The following is a 22,840-nucleotide window of genomic DNA, read 5'->3' as shown; positions in this document are numbered from 1 at the left end:
GGCATGAGAGCAGAATAGAAGCTGTGTAGAGAGAGAACTGACTCGGAAGAATAAAGTGAATGGACTAAAGAGTTTCGTGTGCGTAGATTCTTTTCTTATCGTCTAAGATTAGATTATCAGCTGGTTGTAGAGTCTTCCCAAACCCTGGGGAAGACTATCGAGGGGCTGTACCCCAATAGTCCCCGTCAAATAGAAACCCTAACTACGACACTCATCTTTCACTCAGTCTTAGCTGAACATCTGGAAGTGTCTCCCACAACCCACATAAATATATGTCACAAAAATATGAAACAATAAATGAATGAATCTGAGTTAATTTTGCCAAAATCCATTTACTGGTTGAGATGACATACTTCTTGGAAGATACTTGAAAACCCCCTTTCCTGATTTTTGAGGGTCTTTAAAATATATGCAATGCATGGAGTTAAACAGAATAAATTTAGATAGTCTTGCTATATTTTGGCTCAAACATAATTTAAAAGCTCCATACTTATGTTAAGAGATAAACTCAGTGTAAAGCTGGTGAGATGGTCAGTGGCTAAAGTGCTTGCTTCCAAGCTTGCTAACTTGAATTTGAACTGACTCCCAGAAGCTGTCCTTTCATCATTAGCATGCCCCCCCCCCACAGGGTTTCTCTGTGTAGCTTTCCGCCTTTCCTGGAACTCACTTGGTAGCCCAGGCTGGCCTCGAACTCACAGAGATCCACCTGGCTCTGCCTCCCGAGTGCTGGGATTAAAGGCGTGCGCTACCACTGCCTGGCTTCATCATAAGCATGCTATACCACACACATGCATTAAAAAGAAGGAGGGGGAGGAGAAGGAAGAGGAGGAGGAGGAGAAAAGAAGAAGAAGAAGAAGAAGAAGAAGAAGAAGAAGAAGAAGAAGAAGAAGAAGAAGAAGAAGAAGAAGAAGAAGTTGTAGTAGTAGTAGTAGTAGTAGTAGTAGTAGTAGTAGCAGCAGCAGCAGCAGCAGCAGCAGTAGAAAAGAAGAAGAAAGGTGTAAACCCAGTGTTGACTCCTAAGTGTTAGAGGCTAGGAGGTCATTAAGATCCCATCAGATCAACCAGGCGGTGGTGGTGCACGCCTTTAATCCCAGCAGATTAGGAGGCAGAGGCAGGCGGATCTCTGAGTTCGAGGCCAGCCTGGTCTACAGAGTGAGATCCAGGACAGGCACCAAAACTATGCAGAGAAACCTTGTCTTGAAACAAACAAACAAAAGACCCCATCAGATGTAGGAGGAAAACATTTGCCCTCCTCCACAAGGCTGTACTATGGTAGCCAAGGGACAGACCAATCAATCAGTCTGTCCTCTTCCTCCTTCTGCCATCCCCTCCTCAGATGGCTGATCTGTCCCACAATGGAACACACATGGCACTTGGGTACACAGTACCGAGTCTACCGCGCCGTCTGCCTCCTGTAAGTAGAGACTCACTCCTTACGATGCTCTGCATGCCTCACCTGAGATGGTGAGCCATCGGTTCCGAAGGGTGACTCGTATTCTTCCGTGCATCGGGTCACATTGTGTCTTTTTACCCACAGACATCTGAGTTGCTTCCATCTTTGGGCTATTTGTGAATAATGCTACTGAGAAAATGGGCACAGGGGTGGGCACGCCTCTGTGACAGAGCACTAAAGTAGTTTGTGAGGCCCTGGGTTCCATCTCCCAAGACCAAATCAAACAAAGATAGCTGTGCAGGTATCTGTTCAATTCCCAGGTTTCACCTCAGTTATTCAGAAGTGAGTTGCTAGAGGTCAAGGTGATCCTGTGGTTTTTGGTTTCCTGCAGCTGTGAACTGATCCCAGTGGTGCAGGGCTGCTAGACAAGAACCCTAGCAATGGTCACAACCCTGGTGCCTATGTTTCCTACTCTGGAGAGGACTTCTTCGCAGCAAACAAAAAACAAAAGCAACCTATATCCCAACAGGTGAGCAAAACCACATAGGATGTTCCATCTCTACAGAGGGCTGTGATCAATGCAGCCCCAGAGGAGGACCAAGGCAGGCAGATCCCTCCTCAGCTCCCCAGCTCCCGTCTCCAAAGATGCTGATTTGGACTGCAGAGCAGGAGACTAAGGGCAGATCCAGCAGGCTGCAGCAGTCCTGGAGAGTTCCAGTCAGAAAGATGTCTTCCTTGCAACCCCACTCTTTGGGGGTTTGGTGCACCTGTTCTGATGGATGTAAAGTGGCTGCCAGGTCTCTTCAACTCAAGGGCTGCAAGCAGCTGGGCACACTGCATTCCGCTGGCATGTCTGGACTCCACAGCGGGTTTGCATGCAGAGAGGACTATTGCTGGCTACTTAGCAAATACACTTCTGAGAAGGTTTTGTAGATCTGACTTATCTCTGTTCCCGTCTATTTCTAATTACCTGGAAGTTTATTCGTGTCAACTTCACCAAATGCTGCCAGCATCTATGGAATCATGTTTTTTCTCTTTAAATTTAAAAAAGTTTTTTTTCCCTAGTCAGGGTTTCATGGATTACAAACCTAATATGTAGCTGAAGATGACCTTGAACTCCTGATTCTCCTGCCTGCATCTCCTAGGTGCTGGGATTACAGGCATACACCAAATTCCTAGTTGAAGTAGTGCTGGAGATGAAACCCAAGATTTCATGCATACTAGGCAAGCACTCTACCATCTGAGCCACATTCCCAGTCCTGAATTATTTTTATTATTTGCATTCTCGGGATCAATTCAATTTGATGATGTCTTATCTCACCCCCCTGCTTTTTTTTTTTTTTTTTTTTTTTTTTCAAGACAGGGTTTCTTTGTATAGCAGTCCTAGCTGTCTTGGAACTCAATGTGTAGACCAGGCTGGCCTTGAACTCACAGAGATCCACCTGCCTCTGCCTCCTGAGTGCTGGGATTAAAGGAATGTGCCACCACCTCCTGGCATGTCTTACCCTTTTTAAAACTTCATTATCTGTCAATTCGTTAGTACTTTCATTAGGATTTTGTCATCTGGGCTCACTTAAAGAGGTCATCAGTACTTCACCTCTCACATCTTGTTACCCTTTAAGATCACAAGTGTGATGCTGTCCTTATGAGATGAATTCAAAGTGTCCCTCCCCCTCCAGCTTTCTTGAAAAACTGTAATTATTCATCAAATGTTTGAACTTTGCATGTGTGTGTGTGTGTGTGTGTGTGTGTGTGTGTGTGTGTGTTTATATGGGTGCATTTTTGCTTGCACATATTTCTATGCACCACTTTTTTAAAAGATGTATTTGTTGCCAGGTGGCAGTGGCACACGCCTTTGATCTCAGCACTTGGGAGGCAGAGGCAAGTGGATGATCTCTATGAGTTTGAGGCCAGCCTGGTCTACAGAGCGAGATCCAGGACAAGCACCAAAACTACACAGAGAAACCCTGTCTCGAAAAACCAAACCCCCCCCACAAAAAGATGTATTTATTATGTATGTATACTGTGTTCTGCCCAAAAGAAGGCACCAGATCTCATTACAGATGGTTGTGAGCCACTATGTGGTTCCTGGGAATTGAACTCAGGACCTCTGGAAGAGAAGCCAGTGCTCTTAACCTCTCCCCAGGCCCCATGTTTGAACTTCCTGTCAGCAAAACCATCTGGGACAGGCCTGGAGAGATGGCTCAGTGGTTAAGATTACTGGTTACTCTTGCAAAGGACCTTGGTTCTGTTCTCAGCACCAACATGGCAGTCACACAACCACTTGAAACTCCAGTTGCAGGGGATCAGGTACCCTCTTCTAGCCTTCACAGGTATTGCACATGTGGTGCACATATGCGTATACAGACAAAACATACAAAATAAACCTTTTATTAAAAAATCGGGGGTATGATCTGTACTCTGCGCATCTTTTAAATATTCTATTTGTTTCTAGTCTTTTTTTTCCCCTTTAGACAGTCTCGCAATGCAGCTCAGGGCACAATAAGGTCAGCAGCAGTATATCCACCTGCCTCAGCCTCTGCGCAGAGGGATCACAGTTGAGCAGCAACACACCTGGTTTCTTGTGGTTAGATTTTTAAAGTTTTACTTATTCAGTGTGTGTGTGTGTGTGTGTGTGTGTGTGTGTGTGTGTGTGTGTAGGTCAATGGACAACTTGTGGGAGTTAGTTCTCACTTCCCACCAGGTGGGCCCTAGCAGTGGAATTCAGGCCATCAGCAAGCATTTTACCTGCTGAGCCATCTTTGACGACCCATGTATTTTAATCACTGACCCCCGTAGGCTGCTAATTCACACAGAGTGGTATGAAGAGCTGCCCTTAAGACGGCATCATGGTGACACAGTCAAAAACATTTCTGGGGCAACAGATGCAGGGTACCACATCCAGCCTTTTGTGTGAGTTTCAGGGATCAAACTCAAACCATCTGTTTAGTGTGACAAGTACTTCTGCCCACTGCACCATCTCACCAGGCCCCTCCTGGGTATTTGCATGCTCCCATGATGCACCTTTCCCACTCTTGCCCGCTGTCCACTACGTTCTTACATTTCAAGTTTCAGCATGCAGCAGAACATCACACAGCCGGCACTTTCTAGACTTCTCCTTTGTAATGTCTTTAGACCGATCACCACATTCAGTCCTGTCAGGGGCCACTCTACATGTCACTGTGTTCATGAGTGATCGAGCTGCCTACTGGTTTTTGTTTTCGTTTTAACATTTTTGGGTCAGTGAGGTGGTTCAACAGGTAAACGCACCAAACACCAAGCTAGATGGCCCAAGTTCATTCCCCATGACCGCAGTGAGAGAACTTAGTCCTGAAAGATGCCCTCTGACCGCCACACATGCTTGTTTGCATGTGTACACACACACACACACACACACACACACACACACACACACGTAATTTGTACTTTTTATTAGCATGTATCATACATTTCATTAATTTCTTACATGTACATGGTATATTTCAATCAAATTCACCAAGCTCCATTAGTCTTTTTTTTTTTTTTTTTGAGCTGAAGATTGAACCCAGGGCCTTGTGCTTGCTAGTCAAGTGCTCTACCACTGAGCTAAATCCCCAACCCCGCTCCATTAGTCTTATACCCCTTCCACTCATCCCCTTCATCACACTCCCAGTGTCAATATTTTTGCTTCAATTATCAAATAATTAAGCAATCACATGAAGATGGTGTGTAATTCTGTTGCCAACTCATTTGAGTGAAGTCTGTAACAGTTTGGCTTATGAACCTGGAGGCTGAAGGGCAAGACATTGCATCAAATGGTCTCCTGGCCAGCAGAATCCTGAAGTAGCATTGACAGCACTTTGCAATAGGCAGTGAGTGCTTCTGTTATGGTTTAGACATGTTCCTCACCTCCTCCTGTTTGAATATTTGGTCCCCAGGTGGTGGCACTATTTGGGGAGGTTCTGCAAACTAGGATGTAGGAATAAGGTGGAAGGTCACTGGGGCACAGGTCCTTGGACCCTTCCTTCTTTGTCCTGCCTCTGTTTTCTGGTCAACAAAAGGTGAGCAATTTCCTCTACCACATATCTTTGCTGCCATAATGGTCTTTCTGAATCCATAGACCAAGAACATATACACCCAAACCCCTAAAACCAGGGACCAAAACAGAGCCTTTTCCTCTTCCTGTCAAGTTTTGGTCACAGCAATGAGAACACAGTCCGTGTCTGTGCAAACACATATGTTGGCCTCTTGTGATTTAAGTGGGGGGGGGGGGGTCCCTGGAGGCTCTGATATTTGAAAACTTGGTCCCCAGTTGGTGGGACCGTTTGGGCAGGTAGAGTAGGAACCTTTCCAGGTAGTAATGCTTCGAGTAAAACAGACTGCAAAGGCCGGCTCAAGGATAACTTTACAAGTAAATGAACAATTTCTTTGACAGAGGACATTTCAAGACAGCACAACACTGAATCTGTGGTGTGACTGTAACACTTACACAGATCTACAATGAAAAAAGGAATGGAGTGGAAAGAAATATATAACATATGGTTTCAAATGGAAAAAGACTATTGGGATGCCTAATGTTACAGACAGGCACTGCCGGGAGATAAGTGGCATTTGGGAGAGGCCTGATATGCAGGAGAACAAAGGGAAGGGTGCACTCCACCCAGCTAAGCTTTCACACTGTGAAAGCAAAGGCTTTTCTGCTCCCAGAAAGTAATAAAGGGGGCTGGAGAGATGGCTCAGTGGTTAAGAGCACTGGCTGCTCTTCCACAGTTCAATTCCCAGCAACCATATGGTGGCTCACAACCATCCGCAATGAGATCTGGTGCCCTCTTCTGGCCTGCAGGCAGACATACAGATAGAACACCATATAATTAATAACTAAATCTTTTTTTAAAAAAAAAAGAAGAAGAAGAAAATAAAGGGCTGGAGTTTAACTGTTCAGTGGTTAACAGTATTGGATGTTCTTCCAGAGAAACTGGGTTCAACTCCCAGCACCTATATGGCTCATAAGCATCCAGTTTCCTCCTCTGGCCTTCTAAGGGCACCAGGCATACCTGTGGCACACAAATGTGCATGCAGACAAAACACCCACGCACACATTTTTTTTTTTTAAAGCCACTGCAAATATAATTCAAAGGGGCCAGGGTTCATTCTAAGCTGGTCATTGAACTTGGCAGTGTCCTCCAGGAAGTGCTGACTTTTGAAGGATGTAAGACTGAAAGGTTATGGATTCTTCCTCTGTGGTTTCAGCCATTGAGGCCAGGCAGCTTACGTGGTAGGGAAGTCCTGGTGGGAAGGCCAAGGTCGACTGCCTGGTGAAGCTACAAACGGGAAACCCAGGTTGGGGACCCTAAGATGTTGGGGCTGCCAGAGCCAAGGGCTACCTGACAAAGAGATGCAGAAAGAGAAGGGACCCAGTCCAGGGGAGTATTACAGGTAGCAAAGCTGGAAGGGCAGAGCCATCTAAGCCCTTGACACTAGACATGGAGCTACAGGATTGGTGTTTGCCCTACCGAGTCTCAGTCCTGCTTTGGTCCAGTATTTCCTCACTTTGCCCCAAACCCTCCCCTTTAGAATGGTAATGTATATCCTGTGCCAGTATATGTTGGATGTATATAATTTGCCTTTTTATTTATGATGGCCTTGAGTCTCAGAAGAGGCTTTGGATTTTTAAAAAGTGTTGAAGCTGTGAAAATCGATGGGGACTTTTGAGGTTGAACTAAATACATTTTGCATTGTGTGGTCATGAGGCCTGTGGACCAGAAAGTGAAATGTGGTGGTGTAAGTGAAAAACATCCCCCATATGTTCTGGTATTTAAGTATTCTGTTCCCTAGTTGTTGGTGGTGTGTGGGGAGTGTAGAAAGGTGGCCTTGCTGGAAGAAGTCTGTTACCAGGGGCTGGATCAGAGAGCTAAACACCTTGCACTGCTCACAGTTTTGCTCTCTGCCTTGTGATTGTGAAGATGAGCTCGCAGCTTCCTGTTCCTGGCATCATGCTAGCCACTTGTTGCTATGCCTCCTCACCATGATGGACTCCACCCTTTGGAACCATAAGCTAAAATAAACTCTTCCTTCAATAAGTTGCCTTGGTCACAGTGTTTTATTACAGCAATAGGAAAATAACTAATAAACCTCTTCTCAGAAAGCCAGGTCCAGGTATGGGGCTTCTTTCCTGGTGACCTTATCTAAGCCTCATCGCTTTCCCAGGCTTTACCTCTAACCACCACAGCTGGATTAACATCCCCACCTCTTTGTACCCTTCAAAGGGAATTAAACTTCAACATACGAAACTGGGGGACCTTCAAGTCAAATTCTATCTGCCAAGGTGGTCAGCAGCTACTCTTTTATTTATTTATTTATTTTGGTTTTTCGAGACAGGGTTTCCCTGTGTAGCTTTGTGCCTTTCCTGGAACTCACTTGGTAGCCCAGGCTAGCCTCAAACTCACAGAGATCCACCTGGCTCTGCCTCCCGAGTGCTGGGATTAAAGGCGTGCGCCACCACCGCCTGGCTCAGTGGCTACTCTTTAGCCATTCCACTGTGTTCCACAACTGTCTGGAAATCGGTTTTCTCCTGATTGCTTCCACTGTGCCTAAAGAACTTCCTTTAAACACCCCTTGCAGGTAGTTCTGGTAGCAACGTGTTCTATTGGTTTGCCTTTTTTCCTGCGAATGTCTGATTCCTCCGTCATTCCTGAACAATATTTTGCTTGACAGAGTTCATAGTTAAGTTTTCTTTACAAGCTTGAAGAATTCTATGTCCTTCCTTCTGGCTCCTGCAGCCCCAGAGAAGCAGCCAGATATGGTTGAGACTGCCTCTTCTCTACCTGCAACACGTCATTTCTCTTTGAAATGGCTAATTAAAGCTAGGTGTGATGGTTCATGTCCATAATCCTAGCACTTGGGAAAACGAGTGGGAGTGGCCAAACTCCAAGACAGTCCAGTGGGATGTACAGATAAGGTCAGGTGCACTGCTGCATGCCTTAAACCCCAGCACCAGGAGGTAGAGGCAGGCAGGTGTCTCAGTTCAAGGCCAGCCTGATCTACATCTCAAGTTCCAGGTCAGCCTAGCCTGGAACAAAACCTTGTCATAATACACATATACACAAACACACACATACACACCAATAGTACAGAAAATAAAGAAAAAGTTTATGATGTACCTTGGTATGGGCTTCTGGGGGATTTATCGTATGAGGGCTTACTCAGTCTCTTGAATTTGTATATTTTATGTCTTTCATTGATGGTGGGGGGGACATCTTCAGCCAGTACTTCTTAAGATGTTTTAGCCCCACAACTGTCTCGTTTTTTTCTGGAATGCTGATGAAATATTAATTATCCCACACAAATCTCTGAGACTCAGGGAGTTTTAAGGGTTGTTTGTTTGTTTGTTTGTTTTTTGAGACAGGATCATACCATGTAGCCCAGAACCTTCCATCCTTCGGCATCAGCCTCCTTAGTGCTACAATTTCAGGCGTGCACCACCAAACTTGGCTTAGGTTCACACTTTGTACTATTTTCTTTGTGTTTCAGATCCAAAAAAGTCCTGGCACTCCACCTCCAGTCTACCACTATGTTCTTCTAATGATGGACAGTGTTATTCCCGTTGTTTTCTCAAATCTATAATTTCCATTTTGCGCTTTACAATTTCTTTTCTGTTGCTAACAATCTTTTTTTTTTTTTCAATTTTAAACGAGTTTGTAATCACTTCTTCTTGTAATTACTTCTGAAAGCGATTTTCATGGCTGTCGACAAGTCCTTGGCAGATGGCTCGTTTTGGCATCCCTTTCAGTGAGCATCCTTTTTACATTCACGTTGTGAATGTTCTTGGAATGCTAAGCGGTCTTTTTCAAATGTATGCCGGACATTTAGGTTATTCTGTTTGGAGACTCCTGGTTCTATTTCAATCTTCTACGTTAGCAGGCAGCTGCTAATGCCAGTGTGTGGATGTATGTCACATGTACAATCTGGCCAGGCTCTGTGGCCTCTTGTTCCAACACTGGCTGTGTGCCCAGAGTCCTTCCCTTGCTCTCCTGGCCTGCTTGGTGCTCTGGTGCTGGGGGGTGGGGGCACTCAGTTCCTGTTGGTGCCATCTGCGGGGTTAAAGGTACATCTCTGGAGTCCACCATCCTGAGGATAAATGTAATATGTTTCTGTGCTGATGGGCAGCTCCACAACACTGCCTACAAAGTTCCCACTGGCAACCCCTTCTGTAAGCGGGGTCAGATGAGCCTGCAGGTGCTCTGACACTGTTACTGGGGACAGACTGTGAACTGGTACAGGAGCATTGTTGTAGGCCTCTCCTGGACATTGTTCTAGGGCTCTCCTGCAACTGGCCAGAGAGAAGAGGTTTTCCAGAAGACTTTCCTGTATCTGTTGGCCACTGTGTGTGCTAGACCTCTCTGGTGCCCTGCCCTAGAAATCTATACCAGAGAAAAAGGAAACCCTGGGACACAGGTCTAGTTCTGAGTATCTAGTAGACCAGGGTATCTTATTTTCAACTCTCAAGTCCCTTCCGCATTGGCTGTTACTTATGGGGTATTTAGGTTGTATTTAGGTGAAGTCATTACTGTTGATAGGACTCCACACGCCATGCCTGCTGGCCCATCCCAACCTTCACAGCAGCCACAGTCATCCTCAAAAGTGCAGATCTGACTGCCCCTCTAAAAAGCATCTTCCTTGGCCCCTGAAGAGAGTCAAAGACCCTCCTGGCTGCCTTGCACACCCCCTTGCTCCCTACAGGACACTTCTATTTTTCTCCTTCCCTCAGAACTCCTCTAGCCACAGACTGGCACCATAAGCTTTAGCTTCCAGGGCAGACCCTCACAGACCTGGATGCTGGAGTCGGTGATGATGCTGGGAGGGTCTGCTTCCCCCACGCTTGATGGCTGCCCAACTCACATTCACAAACCCTTGTCCCAGCTTGCACACTTACCAAACTCCCCTTCTTAGGAGGATGGCAGCTAACTCCGATGCCTCAGTCTTGACATCTGCAAAAATCCTGTCTCCACACAGTCACATTCTGATGTATTAGGCTTTGACATTTAAGTTCGGAGGGACACCATTCGGTACATAACACCTAACACAGGGCCTTTTGCTCAATCCCCTCTCTTTACAACTGTTTTACATGGTTCCTCGCCACATTCAACACACCTAAGGGTCACCTGGTTCACACCAATTTTCTACAAAACTTATGTCAACAACCACACGGAAAGGCAAAGTCTGTTATGAAGTCCAACCCCTACATCACAGGCCAGTTGTCAGATGTGAAGTGCCTGGCTGCCCAGATGTGGAAGCACCCCACCCGCCCCCATTCTGCTTACTGGGAAGGTCATGCAGCACTGAGTCGGGCTCAACACCAGCACTTGGTGGTGCCCAGCAGGGGCCCACTGGCAAGATCATCCCTGTCCTAAAACCTAAAACCCTCCAGCCAGCAAGCCTTCTACAAGTCTAAACTGAGGGTAGAACCCAAGCAGCAGACACACACCTGCCTTCTCAGGGACCCCCGAGTAACCCAGTAAGGCTCACCCACATCTACGCCATTTAAAATAGGCTTAGCTTGAGCTGCCGCCGCCTTAGAACAGATGCGCTCTCACCTGCGTTACCCAGGGGCCAAGGGGAAAGAGGAATGTGAAGGTTCAGGCAAGGGTTCCAGACTCCAGAGAAAGGCCAGCCCCACCCTTCGCCCCGCCCTCCGCCATTTGCCACGCCCCCAAGCCTGCGCCCCACCTATCAGCCCTTGTCTCAGGCCCCTCACGCCTCATCCTTCACCCTACTCAGACCCCCACTCCACCCTCGAGGTTTATGCCCCTTCCCCAAGCCTGCATCCCGCCTATTGACCCTCGTCCGCGGCCCCGTGGTCCATGCCTCTCCCACCTCCCCCTTACCCAACCCACTACCCCCTGCCCCGCCCCCTTCCCTTAAGCCCCTCTTACCCTTCGCCCCTCCCACAGAGGCCCGCGCTCCGCCTGCCATCTCCTGCAACGCCCCCAAAGCCCACGCCCCGCCTACTTGGCTCTTACTCTTCCTATTACCCCTTATTCCCTTCTCTTTACACTACCCCGTTTACCCCCCGCCTACCGCCCCCTCATCCCGCCCACTACCCCTTACCCCCTACGCCTCACCCTTCGCCCCTCCTCCCGAGGCCCTCGCCTAGCCTGCTGCCCCTTGCCCCGCCCCCGAGGCTCATGCCCCACCCTCGACCCCTGCACCCAGCCAATTACACTTTCTCTTCGCCTCCTCTCTCCTCCTCCTCCTCCTTACTCCGCCCCCTAAACCCCTTTTCCGCCCCCTTCCCCTGGCCCCGCCCCCTGCCCCTTACTCCCTGCCCCTCCCCCCGCATCACTCCTCGGAGGCGCGCGCTCCGCCGCGAGCGTCCAAGTCAGCCGGAAGTCCTGCCGTAAAGCGTGCCGCCACAATCGTACTAGCGCCGGTTCCCTTGGAGACAGGCAACGCGCGCAAGATGGCGATGCCGGCGGAGGCGCAGGCGGCCGCGGACTTCGCCGAGGCGGCGGAGGCTGCGGAACTGAGCCGCGCGCTAGGCCGCCTGCTGCCAGGGCTGGAGGCCGACAGTAAGCTGGGGCGGCGGCGTGCGCTGGAGGCTCTGGAGCACGCACTGGAAGAGACGGTACGGCCCGGCGTGGATTCTGCTGCCTTCCAGGGCCCCTGGGCTCGTCTGCTGCTGCCGCGCCTGTTGCGACTTCTGACCGACCCGGCCGAGGGCTGCCGCGCGCTGGCTGCTCACCTGCTGGACTTAGGCCTGCGCCGCGCCGCGCGGCCCCGTGACGCTCTGCCGCGCCTGTTGCCTGCGCTCACCGCGCGCCTGGCCCGACCTGAGCCCGCGCGGCCGCCGCCGGAGCCCTGCGAAGAGCTGCGCCTTGCCCTCGTGCAGCTGCTCCGTCTGGCCGTGGACCTGGGCGGGGCCGCACTCGCGCCCCACCTGGACGACGCGGTGCGCGCGCTGCGGGCCTCGCTGCTCGACCCCTTCGCCGCGGTGCGCCGCGAAAGTTGCGAGTGCGCAGCCGCTCTGGCGCGGGCCACTCCTGGTAAGCGCCGGACCCCTTTCCGTGGGCACCCAGGTTTCCAGCAACTTACTAAAGTGAGCTCGGTATGAGGTTGATTTCATATGGGAAGGGGCACGGGACAAGGTCTCAACTCTGCTTCAGCCTTCTGAGTGCTAGGATCTCAGACGTGTGCCACGCACTCATTTCATGCTCATTTTTATGCAGAAGTCATAGGATCCACGTGGAGAAGGACCACTCAAGTTTATGCACTGTATTTCTCTACTCCCATGTCTACCGTGTCTCTGACTTGGATCACTAGCTTCCTAGTGAGGAAGGAGGCCGCTTCTCTCCACCATTCTAACAGCTCTGCCTGATCAGATCCTTCCGCTTTTTCTTTCTAAGCTAGGATTTGGGGGAAAAAAGAAAAAGACAAAAGAAGCCCTGCCTAGTGCTGATAGTTAAACTGAAAGGACGGGAGGGAGCCAACCGTATGAAATATATATACATGTCCACCTCCATGCCTGGGGCATAGGCAGCGCCGGGACCACTAGAGAGGGAATGTGAGAGTTGAGCCTAGCAGAGGCTGGTTTACAAGAGTTCAGAGGAAGATGACAGGTGTGGTGTATCTGATAACCAGCAGCCTCCCTGTCCCACAGAGCACTTCCACATGCAGTCGGAGTCCCTGATAGGCCCACTGATGCAGACCATCTCCCACCAGCACTGGAAGGTCCGGGTGGCCGTCATTGAAGCCACAGGCACTGTGATCCAGTTTGGCAATGGGAGTTCCGTGGATGATGTTCTTTCCCACTTTGCTCAAAGACTCTTCGATGATGTCCCTCAGGTAATGGGATTTCTCTGCCTGACAGTCTTGAAGCCATGGGCTTTTGTTAGTGGAAGTGTCTTCACGTGCTCATCCACTGGAAGGATTTCATTGCAGAGCCAAGTGATGGGGTAATCTGTGCCTGTGGGTTTGGAAGCCACGGAGGATGCTGGCAGACAGGAGCCCTACAAATGTAGTGGTGTACTGGCTTTAAGAAGGCAAAATCCAGCTCACAGGCATGTCTCAGATCTAAGGCTGTTGTGTCTTATGGTAGTATCCCCTATAAAGAGAGGACTGGGTAAAGGGGGAGCACATGATTCTGATTAGGTGAGGAGAAAGGGGGGCCAGCACCCACTTAGAGAAACTGAAAGCTGTCCCCATCTTGGCCATTCATATCAACCGTCAAACTCTCCACAGAGTGGCAGGTTGTATTCAGGTGGCAGTGTCCCCACCCCTGTGATGAAGATGTTGGCCTGAGTGAATCAGGCATCCTCTCTCCCGTGCTCTAGGTTATATCACTTGTGCAGGTGCGCAGCCTACAGTGGATCCTATCCAAGTCCTGCCTCAGATTCCCAGCTCAGCTTCATGTCTTGTTTTATTTGTATACCCCTCTATGGCATTATAATTCACATGCATACGATTCACCCATTCACGATGTTATATATACTTTAAAAAAAATTTGTAAAGCATGTAATGTTTTTGTTTTTTGCTTTTGTTGTTGTTGGTTTTTGGTTTTTGGTTTTTTTTTTTCTGGTTGTTGTTGGTTTTTAGTTTTTTTTTTTTTTCTGGTTGTTGTTGTTGTTGGTTTTTGGTTTTTGTTTTTGGTTTTTTTCTGGTTGTTGTTGTTGTTGTTGGTTTCTCCGAGGCAGGGTTTCTCGGTGTAGTTTTGATGCCTGTCCTGGATCTCGATCTGTAGACCAGGCTGGCCTTGAACTCACAGAGATCCACCTGGCTGTGCCTCCTGCGTGCTGGGATTAAAGGTGTGTGTCACCACCGCCCGACAAGCATATATAGTGTTAAGCTTATTGTTTCAGGGTTGGGATTGTGGCTCAGGTATAGAGCACTTGCTCAGCATTCCTTCTCCCCCGAGCCACACACACAGTGTTGTCGCCACTACCCCAGGTTTCATCATCCGAAACAGAAACCCTGAGCAGCAAGCAGTAGTTCCCCATTTACATCTTCCCAAACCCCAGGGAGGTCTAATCTTTCTGTTCCAAGATTGTTTGCTGTAGATTTCTCATCGAGTCATGTCACATGCCAAACAAAATAGCCTCTGCTGTCATCACTACAACCCATGAAACACCCTGATACCATGGTGACACAGAAGACTGCAGACACAATATCTGACTCGGGGGGAGGGGGCACAGTGCGTCCACAGGACAGAGCTAGTGGGTGTCACAGGCTCTGGATCACCAGTCCTCTGATTTGTCGGAGGGCTGGAGCCCAGCCCTGGGCCCCATGGCCTTACACCTGTTTTCAGGACTAACACCCTCCACAGCAGGACTCCAAGCCGCCCTTCCTAGACTCTTAAGCTTCTCGGTTCTCTTATGGCAGGTCCGGCAGGCAGTGACCTCAGTAGTGGGGGGCTGGCTGCTGAATCTTCGTGACCGATACTCCTTCTTCCACAAACTCACCCCACTGCTGCTCAGCAGCTTCAGTGACGAGATGCCTGAGGTCCGGTAAGTGTCTCGCCAGGCAGCTGGGCAGTGTGGTCCAAGTGGTGTTCCCCTACCCCTCTGGAGTCACGCTGATTTGGAACAAGTGTTTCTCTAGTTACCACAGTGGTGGTTTCTCTGCTCTAGAATTGCCACAAGAAACTGCCCCATCTCCTTGTTATGTGGTCCTGTGCCATATGAAGTATCTGGTCACTAAGAGCTCTTTGGAGCTCTTACTTAAGTTGGGTCTGTGGGTAGACGTCAGGCCCTTGCTGGTATTGTTAGAAGGCTATTCCTGCCAAGTGATGCCCGTTGCCTAACCCTGTTCCCCAGCCCAGCAGGGATTCCCTGAGGTTTCTGTGGTCAGGATCTTCGTGAAAGGGGTCTCCTGGCACCCAGGCCTGACCGCCACTCTTGTCTTGCTGTGTTGCAGGCAGACAGCCACCAGCCTCTGGGAGAAGGTCGGGCTGAAGTGGCAGGAGGAGAATGAGGCAGATCTAAAGGACAAGTTGGATTTTGCTCCGCCTCCTCCTCCCCATTACCCTGAACATGGTGAGTGTCCCTCCTAGGGAGACAAGGCAGCTGGGAGGTCCGTGGGGGCATCTATTCTTGGCCCTGAAGAAGGCACTGGTTTCTGAGGTGCTGCTGAGCTGAGTAGTTGCTGAGTCCCTTTTTGGAGCTCACAGACAGGTCCCTCCTTCCCTGGTGGCAGTGCAGGCCTGTGCTGTCAGCCTCTGCTCTCTGTCTCTCAGAAGCCGATCTTTTCCCAACTCTGGCCCAACTCCATCTTAAGGAAGGGGTGGACTTCCCAGAAACATCCAGATATGCTGCCAGGTGCCCACAACTCTCTTCTGAGCATGTGCAGGGACAGGTAACTGGGCCAGGCCTCTGCAGCACTTCTGAGAATTTTAAGAGTGGCGCCATGGGGCCTTCATCCTTTGACCTAGAGGCAGCTGAGCCTGCAGGTCAGGGATAAGTGGCTTTGTCTTTCTGTGTACTTTCTCCACTCGGGCTCCTACTTGTCCTCACATAGTCAATGACCCAAGGCCATGTTTGTACCTGCCTAGCAAGGTCAGTTCCTGGCCCCATGGACTTTAAGACCTCCTGTCTTCTCAGGAAAGTGTATCTCTGAAAACCAAGCAGGAGTGCACCCTAACAAGGACAGAGATGTGCCCGGTGGGAGGCACTGCCCCCCAGCACCCAGGTGGCTCCTTCCTAGCCCCAGTAGAGGGGATCTGGTGGGCTGTGGACTCGGTAGTGACACTGAGGCCGCTCCTGAATTCTGTTCTGCTGAGATGCTGAATCCAGGCCTCTTGTTAGCCCAGCCCCCCTACCCCCCAGTCAACTTCTCTGCCCCTAAGGTTCTGCCTTGTCCTCGGAAGCTGGCAGAGGAAAGTATTCCAGTTCCAGGAAAGGTACAGACAGTAAAATAAGCTGGTTTGTTACAATTTGGTAAGTTAGGTTGAGAGCGCAGTTTTCCAGATGTGGGGCTGAGGTGTGAAGGCTGTTTGTGTGTTTATTTATTTGTTTCATGATTGGGGCTTTTGTTTGTTTGTTTTTGGTTTGGTTTCGTTTTAGTTTTTTGAGAGAGGGTTTCTCTATGTAGCTTTGGTGCCTGTCCTGGAACTCCCTCTGTAGACCAGGCTGGCCTTGAACCACAGAGATCCACCTGCCTCTGCCTCCCTTGTGCTGGGATTAAAAGGCATGCGCCATCACCACCCCACAATTGATTCTTTGTTTATCAAGCATGCAAGTGTGTGTGTGTCTGTGTGTCTGTGTGTCTTTGTCTGTCTCAGTTTCAAACTTAGGGCCTCACATGTATGACACTAAGTGTTCTACCACTGAGCTATACCCCTGACCCTTGGTTTCTTTGTGGCAGGGTCTTATTGTGTAGCCCAGGCTGGCCTTGAATTTATGCCTCTTGAATGCTGAGATTGCAGGTGTGCATCCCTGTACCCAGCATGCATTTATGTTAACTGTTCCTTTGTGGCAGAGGTGCAGCAGGATTCTGAAGGGCTAAGGGTTTTTTCCCTCTTGTTCTTTCTGCCTCAAGTTACCTGTGTCCTTTTGCAAAGCTGAACAGGAAGCTACCCTCCAGCGCTAGAGTCGCAGCCAGGCTCTGAACATGCACTGTTGATGTTCTCTGTGGTGTGAGGGATAGTGTGTCCCCCTGATTAGCTCTGCAGCAGCCGAGCAGCTCTGTGCTTACTTTCCAGGCTCATCCCACACACTTCATTGGCAGTCTGGCCGTGTCGGCAGGACACAGACTGGCCTTGACTGCAACAGAGCTTGCTGCCAGAAGCAAGGGAAGTGTGGGAGGCAGTTCTATCTCAGGAAGCTACCACCCTTGACTAAGTGGGGGCTTGTATGGAGGGACTTGGGAGGCGTGCTTGCATACACTCTGTCTGCACTGACCAGCTTTCTATGCTCAAGTTCTGGATGAGATCTGGTCCCTGGGTATGTTTTGAATCTAAGTTGGCTTGGCTCTAACAGGGCTTGTTTCTGACAGTAGTTATAGGCATCTAGATGGTTCTGGTTCTGAGCTGTGAGAGCAGCTCCTACTCAGAGCTCATTTTTCATCTGAAATCTGAAGCAGAGTGGATTTAGAATTGAGTCATAGCAGCCAGCAACATGACACTAGGTTTCATGAGGTTTTTTTTCCCCTCTGAAGTTACTTCAGTGTAGGATTAGAACTTTAAACTCAGGTTCTCATGATTTTGCTGCATTTCAGCCATCAGGTCTTGCCACTGGTACTCAGACCCTTACTCTGGCCCTCCTTGCTTGTTGCCCCTCCCAGTCCTGGGCCTGGCCTCTGCCTGCCATCCTGGGACCTGTGTTGTCTTTGTCCAGTGGACATGTACAGTTACCCTTAACATCCCAAAGCTGCCTTTTAGGGCTGTGGGTTTGTGAACTTTGTCAAAAAACGTGTCTGAAACTGAGGGAGTGAGCCCATCACTGGCTCGTCCTTGCTGCTTTCCCGACCTTGGCCACTGTTTTCTGGGTGTCCAGTCATGCTCTCTGTGGCCAGACATGTCTGCTTGGCACAGTGCACCTTCTTGTCAAGTGTCATCCCCATTACTAGGTCACTCCTAACAGTCACCCTCTTGCCACCCAGTCGCCTCCCCTGTACCTGATACACTCACACCCTCCATGCTTGTTGGATAGACATGTGCTTGAGTTGCCTCAAGTTACCCTAGGAGGCAACTGGGACAGTGTTGAGAGACAGAGCAGCTCACATGAGGAGCTAAGACATGTTAGGTCCTTTCTTCCTGCCAGTGTGGGGACTCCAGTCTACCAGTATATACTGCCTGACCACAGCTGACCTCACAGCACCTGCAGTTGACAGTTGCCACACACACCAAAGTCAGCACCTGGATCAAATTTAATCAAGTTCAGGCATCCCCTTGCGCAGGACAGGAAGGTAGTAGTACCACAGGGTTTATGTTCAACTTACAGACAAATGTTAGAATGTTAGTTTCCTTTTACAACACCAGAATAAGTCTCCACTTGTAGTTTTGGTTTTCGTTTGTTTGTTTTTTGGGGAGTTGGGTTTTATCGAGACAGGGTTTCTCTGTGTAGTTTTGGTGCCTGTCCTGGATCTCACTCTGTAGACCACGCTGGCCTCGAACTCACAGAGATCCACCTGCCTCTGCCTCCCGAGTGTTGGGATTACAGGCGTGTGCCACCACCGCCCGGCTAGGTGTTTTTGTTTGTTTGTTTGCTTTTTTTAAGATCTATTTTTTATTTTATGTGTATGAGTGCTTTGCCTGCCTGCATGTATGTATTTGCACCATGTGTATACTTTATACCTGTGGAGGCCACAGCTGTGAGCCACCTAACATGGTGCTAAGAACCAAAATCATGGCCTCTGCAAGAGCAGTGAGTGCGATTAACTGCTGAGCCATCTCTCCAGCCTCTTGTTTTTATTTTTAACTATCTATCTGTGTTTGTGGACATACGTACACTGCCCTTGAAGTCCAGAAGAAAGTGTCATATCATCTGTAGCTGGGTTACAGGTAGTAGTGAACTCTCCAACAAACTCAGGTCCTCTGCAAGAGCAGCAAGCACCCGTAACCACTGAACCATCTCTCCATCACATCAATCTCCACTTCTACTTATTTCTTTTAGCTTTCTTAGTTTCTGTGGGTATGTACAGTGGACAATGCTGTATGTACAGCATTGTGACACAGGTGGACTTCAAAAGCCAACTTTCTGGAGTTAGTTCTTTCCTTCCACCTTTACAAGAGTTCTGGGGATTGAACTCAGGTCTTCCAGCGTGCATGGCAAAGGCCTTTACCCACCAAGCCGCCTTGTTGGCCTCAGATCACCAGTTTTAAAACAGAGTGCTGTGTGGGCAGCCAGGAAGATTGCGGTTGCATTGTCTTCAAATCAGTTTTTACTGAATAAAGTGTGCTCAAGGTCTTGCAAACTGCCAATAACAGGGCTCTGGTGACAGCAGGTTCCAGGTTTTGGTGGTGGTGCTGGTGGTTTTCCTTTGAAACATTTTTCTGCTGGAATTGTTTGCCTGTCATGCCCAAGTGCTGAGGGCAACATGTCTTCAGAAAGGTGGCCCGATGCCAGGAGGACGCAGGGTCTTTTTCTTTTCCTTTTCTTTACCCCCCAAAAAAAAAGCTGGTCTGGAAATGAGTAGTTCCCTTTGAATATGTATCACTGTGCCCGTCCATCTGCTTCTGCCCTGCCTGCATTCCATCAGGGGTTTGGAATAGAAACTTGAATGGGAGCGGATGAGGAGAAGCTGGCTGGCAAACTGGCTAGCACCGTGGGAGCTTTTTCCTCTTCTCAAGGGCAGGTCATTCTGCCTTAGCAGCACACAGACAGGCCTTGTAGACAAGAGTAAGATATCAGGAGAAGAAGGAAATCACTTTCACAGAAGCCAGGTTTCCCTGATCCCAGAACCCCAGTATCTCTGACCCCTCCGAAAACTGGACTTTGACCTCAGCACCAGCTTCAACCTTCCACCCTGACCCTCTCCCCAGTCCCTCCAGGTGGAATGGCCTTTGCTTCACTGGGCCTGACATGACCTTACCTTTTCCATTGGTTTTTGGCAGCTAGATGGATGGCTGCTCATTGCCAGGGGGTCTGTCTTTGCAGATGTTCATGGCTCTCCTGCTAAAGAGTCCATTGTCTCTTAAAGTCTCAGGGCACTTGTCACCGACACCAGAGCAAGCATGGCCCACTTAAGCTCCTTTTTCTGCCTTTTGTCACTGTCAAGTTGCAGTTATTTCCTCAGAGAGGATTTATAGACAGTGCTGAGCTCTCTGGGCCTTCAGGCCCACATTTTTGGACTATTCGAGTAAATGATTGCTCGAACCCGGGGCCTTCCTCCCTGCTTACCTGTGCTAACATGCTTCTAGACAGAGATATAGGACCACTGCCCTCTAGTCTGCCCATAAGTCAAGTGACGGATAATCAGATCTGGAAAGGAATTTAGAGGCTGAGACACAAATATGGTCGGTAGACAGCCAGTGCCAGGACACTTGTAAAGTAGTTGCTATTTCTCAGGATGTCAGCCATGGTGCTTACCACCTGACCAAGGTAGACACTAGACAAGAGTGCAACTGTGTCTCCCCAACAAAGCTGGAGAGTACCTAGCAACATTGTCCATGAGCGCTCCAGAGGGAAGCAACCCACATGTGCCCGCTGGGGAAAACTAGGTATACCAGGTGAGTTGGCAAGGTAGGACATCCCCAGCCAAAAAGGGAAAGGACACAGACATGTGCCATGAATGAATCCTGTTAAGTGAAAGAAGCCTGTTTACAAAGCAGTATACACACACTCACACCAAAAACAACCCCCCCCCCCCAAAAAAACCCCTGGGGACACAAGCACCAGTGTCCTAGATAATACTATCAGCCCAGCAGAGTTAGTCCTGCCATTTGGGGGTGTTGGGAAGTGAGGGGGAGCTTCTGCATCAAACATCTATAAGGTTGTATAGAAAGTGTTAAGTTACTTGGAGGTAGGGCATGAGAATTAGCTTTGTTTTCTTCACACTGCTTGAATTTTTTACGTTTTATTTATTTGGGCTGTCAAGATGGCTCAGTAGGTGAAGGTGCCCACTGCCAAGCCTGGCAGCCTGAGTTTCATTCCTGGGACCCACATGGTGGGGAGAACTGACTCCCACGAGTTGTTCTCTGCTCTCCACGCATTTATGGCATGCACTCGAAAAATAAACGGTTTGGAAGAATTTATTTTGTGTTTCACATATTGTGTGTGTGAAAGTAGAGGCACACAGAAGGCGTGGCACACGAGGGTCAAAGGACAGCTTTGTGGGGGTGGGTCAAGCCTTCCACTTCGTCTCTGAAGCAGGGTCTGTGGTGTCTGCCGCCGCCGAGTTAGTTACTCCAGTTAGTTGGCCCAGGAGCTTCTGAAGGCGACTCCTCCCCTTGCCCTTCACTCTCCATAGGAGAGCTTAGATTACAGAAGCATGCCGCCACATATGGCCTTGCTTTGTTTTTAAACATGGGTTATGGGGATGGAACTCAGACCATCAGACTTTTTGCAAGTGACCACTTTTACCCAGTGAACCATCCCCTGAGCCTTCGTCTTTGTTGATTTATTTACTGTACTGGGGATTGAACCTAAGACCTCTTTTTACTTGTATTTTTGGATTTTGAGGTGTAACCCAGGCTGGCCTCAAACTCAGCTCACAGCTGAGGATAGCTTTTGACTTTTATCCTCCTGCCTTCACCTCCCAAATGCTGGGATTGCAAGCATGACACCACCACATCCTGATTATGTGAAGTAAACCCCGGTGTCAGGCATGCTAGGCAAGCACACTACCGACAGCCATGTTTAGACAGGGCCTGAGTTGCCCGGGCTACCTTGACGTTGTTGGTGGTCCTTCTGCTTCAGCCTCTGAAGCAGCTGCACCACAGGCCTGGGAAAGACTGGCAAAACTCAGGCATTTTTAAGGAATAGTACTGAGTGTGTACCCCGCTCGTGGGAGAGTAGGTTGGTTAGTCCTGGCTGCATGTGGTAGCTCAGCTTGTGTTTGAGGACATTAACACATATACATGCCTTTTGACTCGGTGTTTCCATTTCTTAGCATTTATCTAAATTCATCAGTCAGATTTGTGATATTTATATTTACAGATATTTGTTATAGTGATTGTAAGAAAATTAAAGTTGCCATGCATGGTGGAATTGGTTATTCCAGTGTTCAAAAAGATCAGACAGGATGATTGCTGTGAGTTTGAGGCTAGCCAGGGCTACATGCTTAAACCTTGTCTCAAAAAACTTGCCCCATCTCCCCAATAAAGGCAAATGGAAACAACTGGGCCAGTGATTCCCAATACTGGATCCACGTGGTGCTGAAATCATTCTGTGGGTTGGCTTCTAATATCCTGGGGCAGTGAAGGCCGATGGAATGCTCCATATAGTGTAAGCATGCACATCCATGCTGTCCTATGAAGCATCCTCTGGCCACATGCTTATCAGGTGCTGAAATGCCATTGGCACAGTGGGGAGCCGAGGTATTTGTTGTGTGTAGACTACTTGCTGGCAGCTGCACCTAGAAGGTGCATAGAGCCAGTGCTGGCTGAGCTGTGCCGGGAAGCTGGGGATGGGAAAGCAGGCTAGCCAGGCTTGGTGGCAGGTGCCTGAGGGCTGAGACAGGAGAGTTTTAAGTGTCCTACGCTGTGGAGTGCATTCAGAGGAAGCTTAGTGAAACCCTGCCTCAAAGGAGGGCTGAGAATGTAGCTCAGAGTCACAACGTTCGTCTAGAATCCACCAATAAGGGACTGGACGGGGTATGGCTTGGGGTGTGGCTAAGTAGTAGAGTGCCTGCCTATCAGTTATAGAGTGCTTGCTTAACAAAAGTGAGGTGTAGATTCAGTCCCCAACAATACACAGTGTTAAGAAGGTGGGAAAAAAAAAAAGTAATTATAACTTGTGTCCAGAATATACTGAGAACTTTCAGAGCTCAATAAGAACAACAATTCAAAACTTTTTTTTTTTTTTTTTTGAGACAGGA

At 49.0% G+C, this 22,840-nt stretch overlaps 2 protein-coding genes across 2 annotated transcripts in view; one reads left to right on the top strand and one right to left on the bottom strand.

The window, feature by feature from the left end:
• Positions 1-12,277, bottom strand: part of Prkar1b (protein kinase cAMP-dependent type I regulatory subunit beta) — a 139,998-nt gene extending 127,721 nt beyond the window's left edge. The window contains exon 1 of the mRNA XM_036172323.1: positions 12,114-12,277. The gene's annotated coding sequence lies outside the window, so the exon portion shown is untranslated. The remainder of the gene's footprint in view (positions 1-12,113) is intronic.
• Dnaaf5 (dynein axonemal assembly factor 5) overlaps positions 11,784-22,840 on the top strand; it is a 39,462-nt gene continuing 28,405 nt past the window's right edge. Inside the window, exons 1-4 of the mRNA XM_036172318.1 lie at positions 11,784-12,414; positions 13,029-13,213; positions 14,747-14,871; positions 15,281-15,399. Of these exons, the coding sequence (XP_036028211.1) occupies positions 11,832-12,414; positions 13,029-13,213; positions 14,747-14,871; positions 15,281-15,399 (1,012 nt within the window). The 5' untranslated portion in view covers positions 11,784-11,831. The remainder of the gene's footprint in view (positions 12,415-13,028; positions 13,214-14,746; positions 14,872-15,280; positions 15,400-22,840) is intronic.

The sequence above is a fragment of the Onychomys torridus genome, chromosome 22, assembly GCF_903995425.1.
Source record: "Onychomys torridus chromosome 22, mOncTor1.1, whole genome shotgun sequence".
NCBI classification, from domain to species: Eukaryota; Metazoa; Chordata; class Mammalia; order Rodentia; family Cricetidae; genus Onychomys; species Onychomys torridus.
Note: the sequence above shows the minus strand (reverse complement) of the source record. Positions and strands in the feature narration are given on the sequence as shown.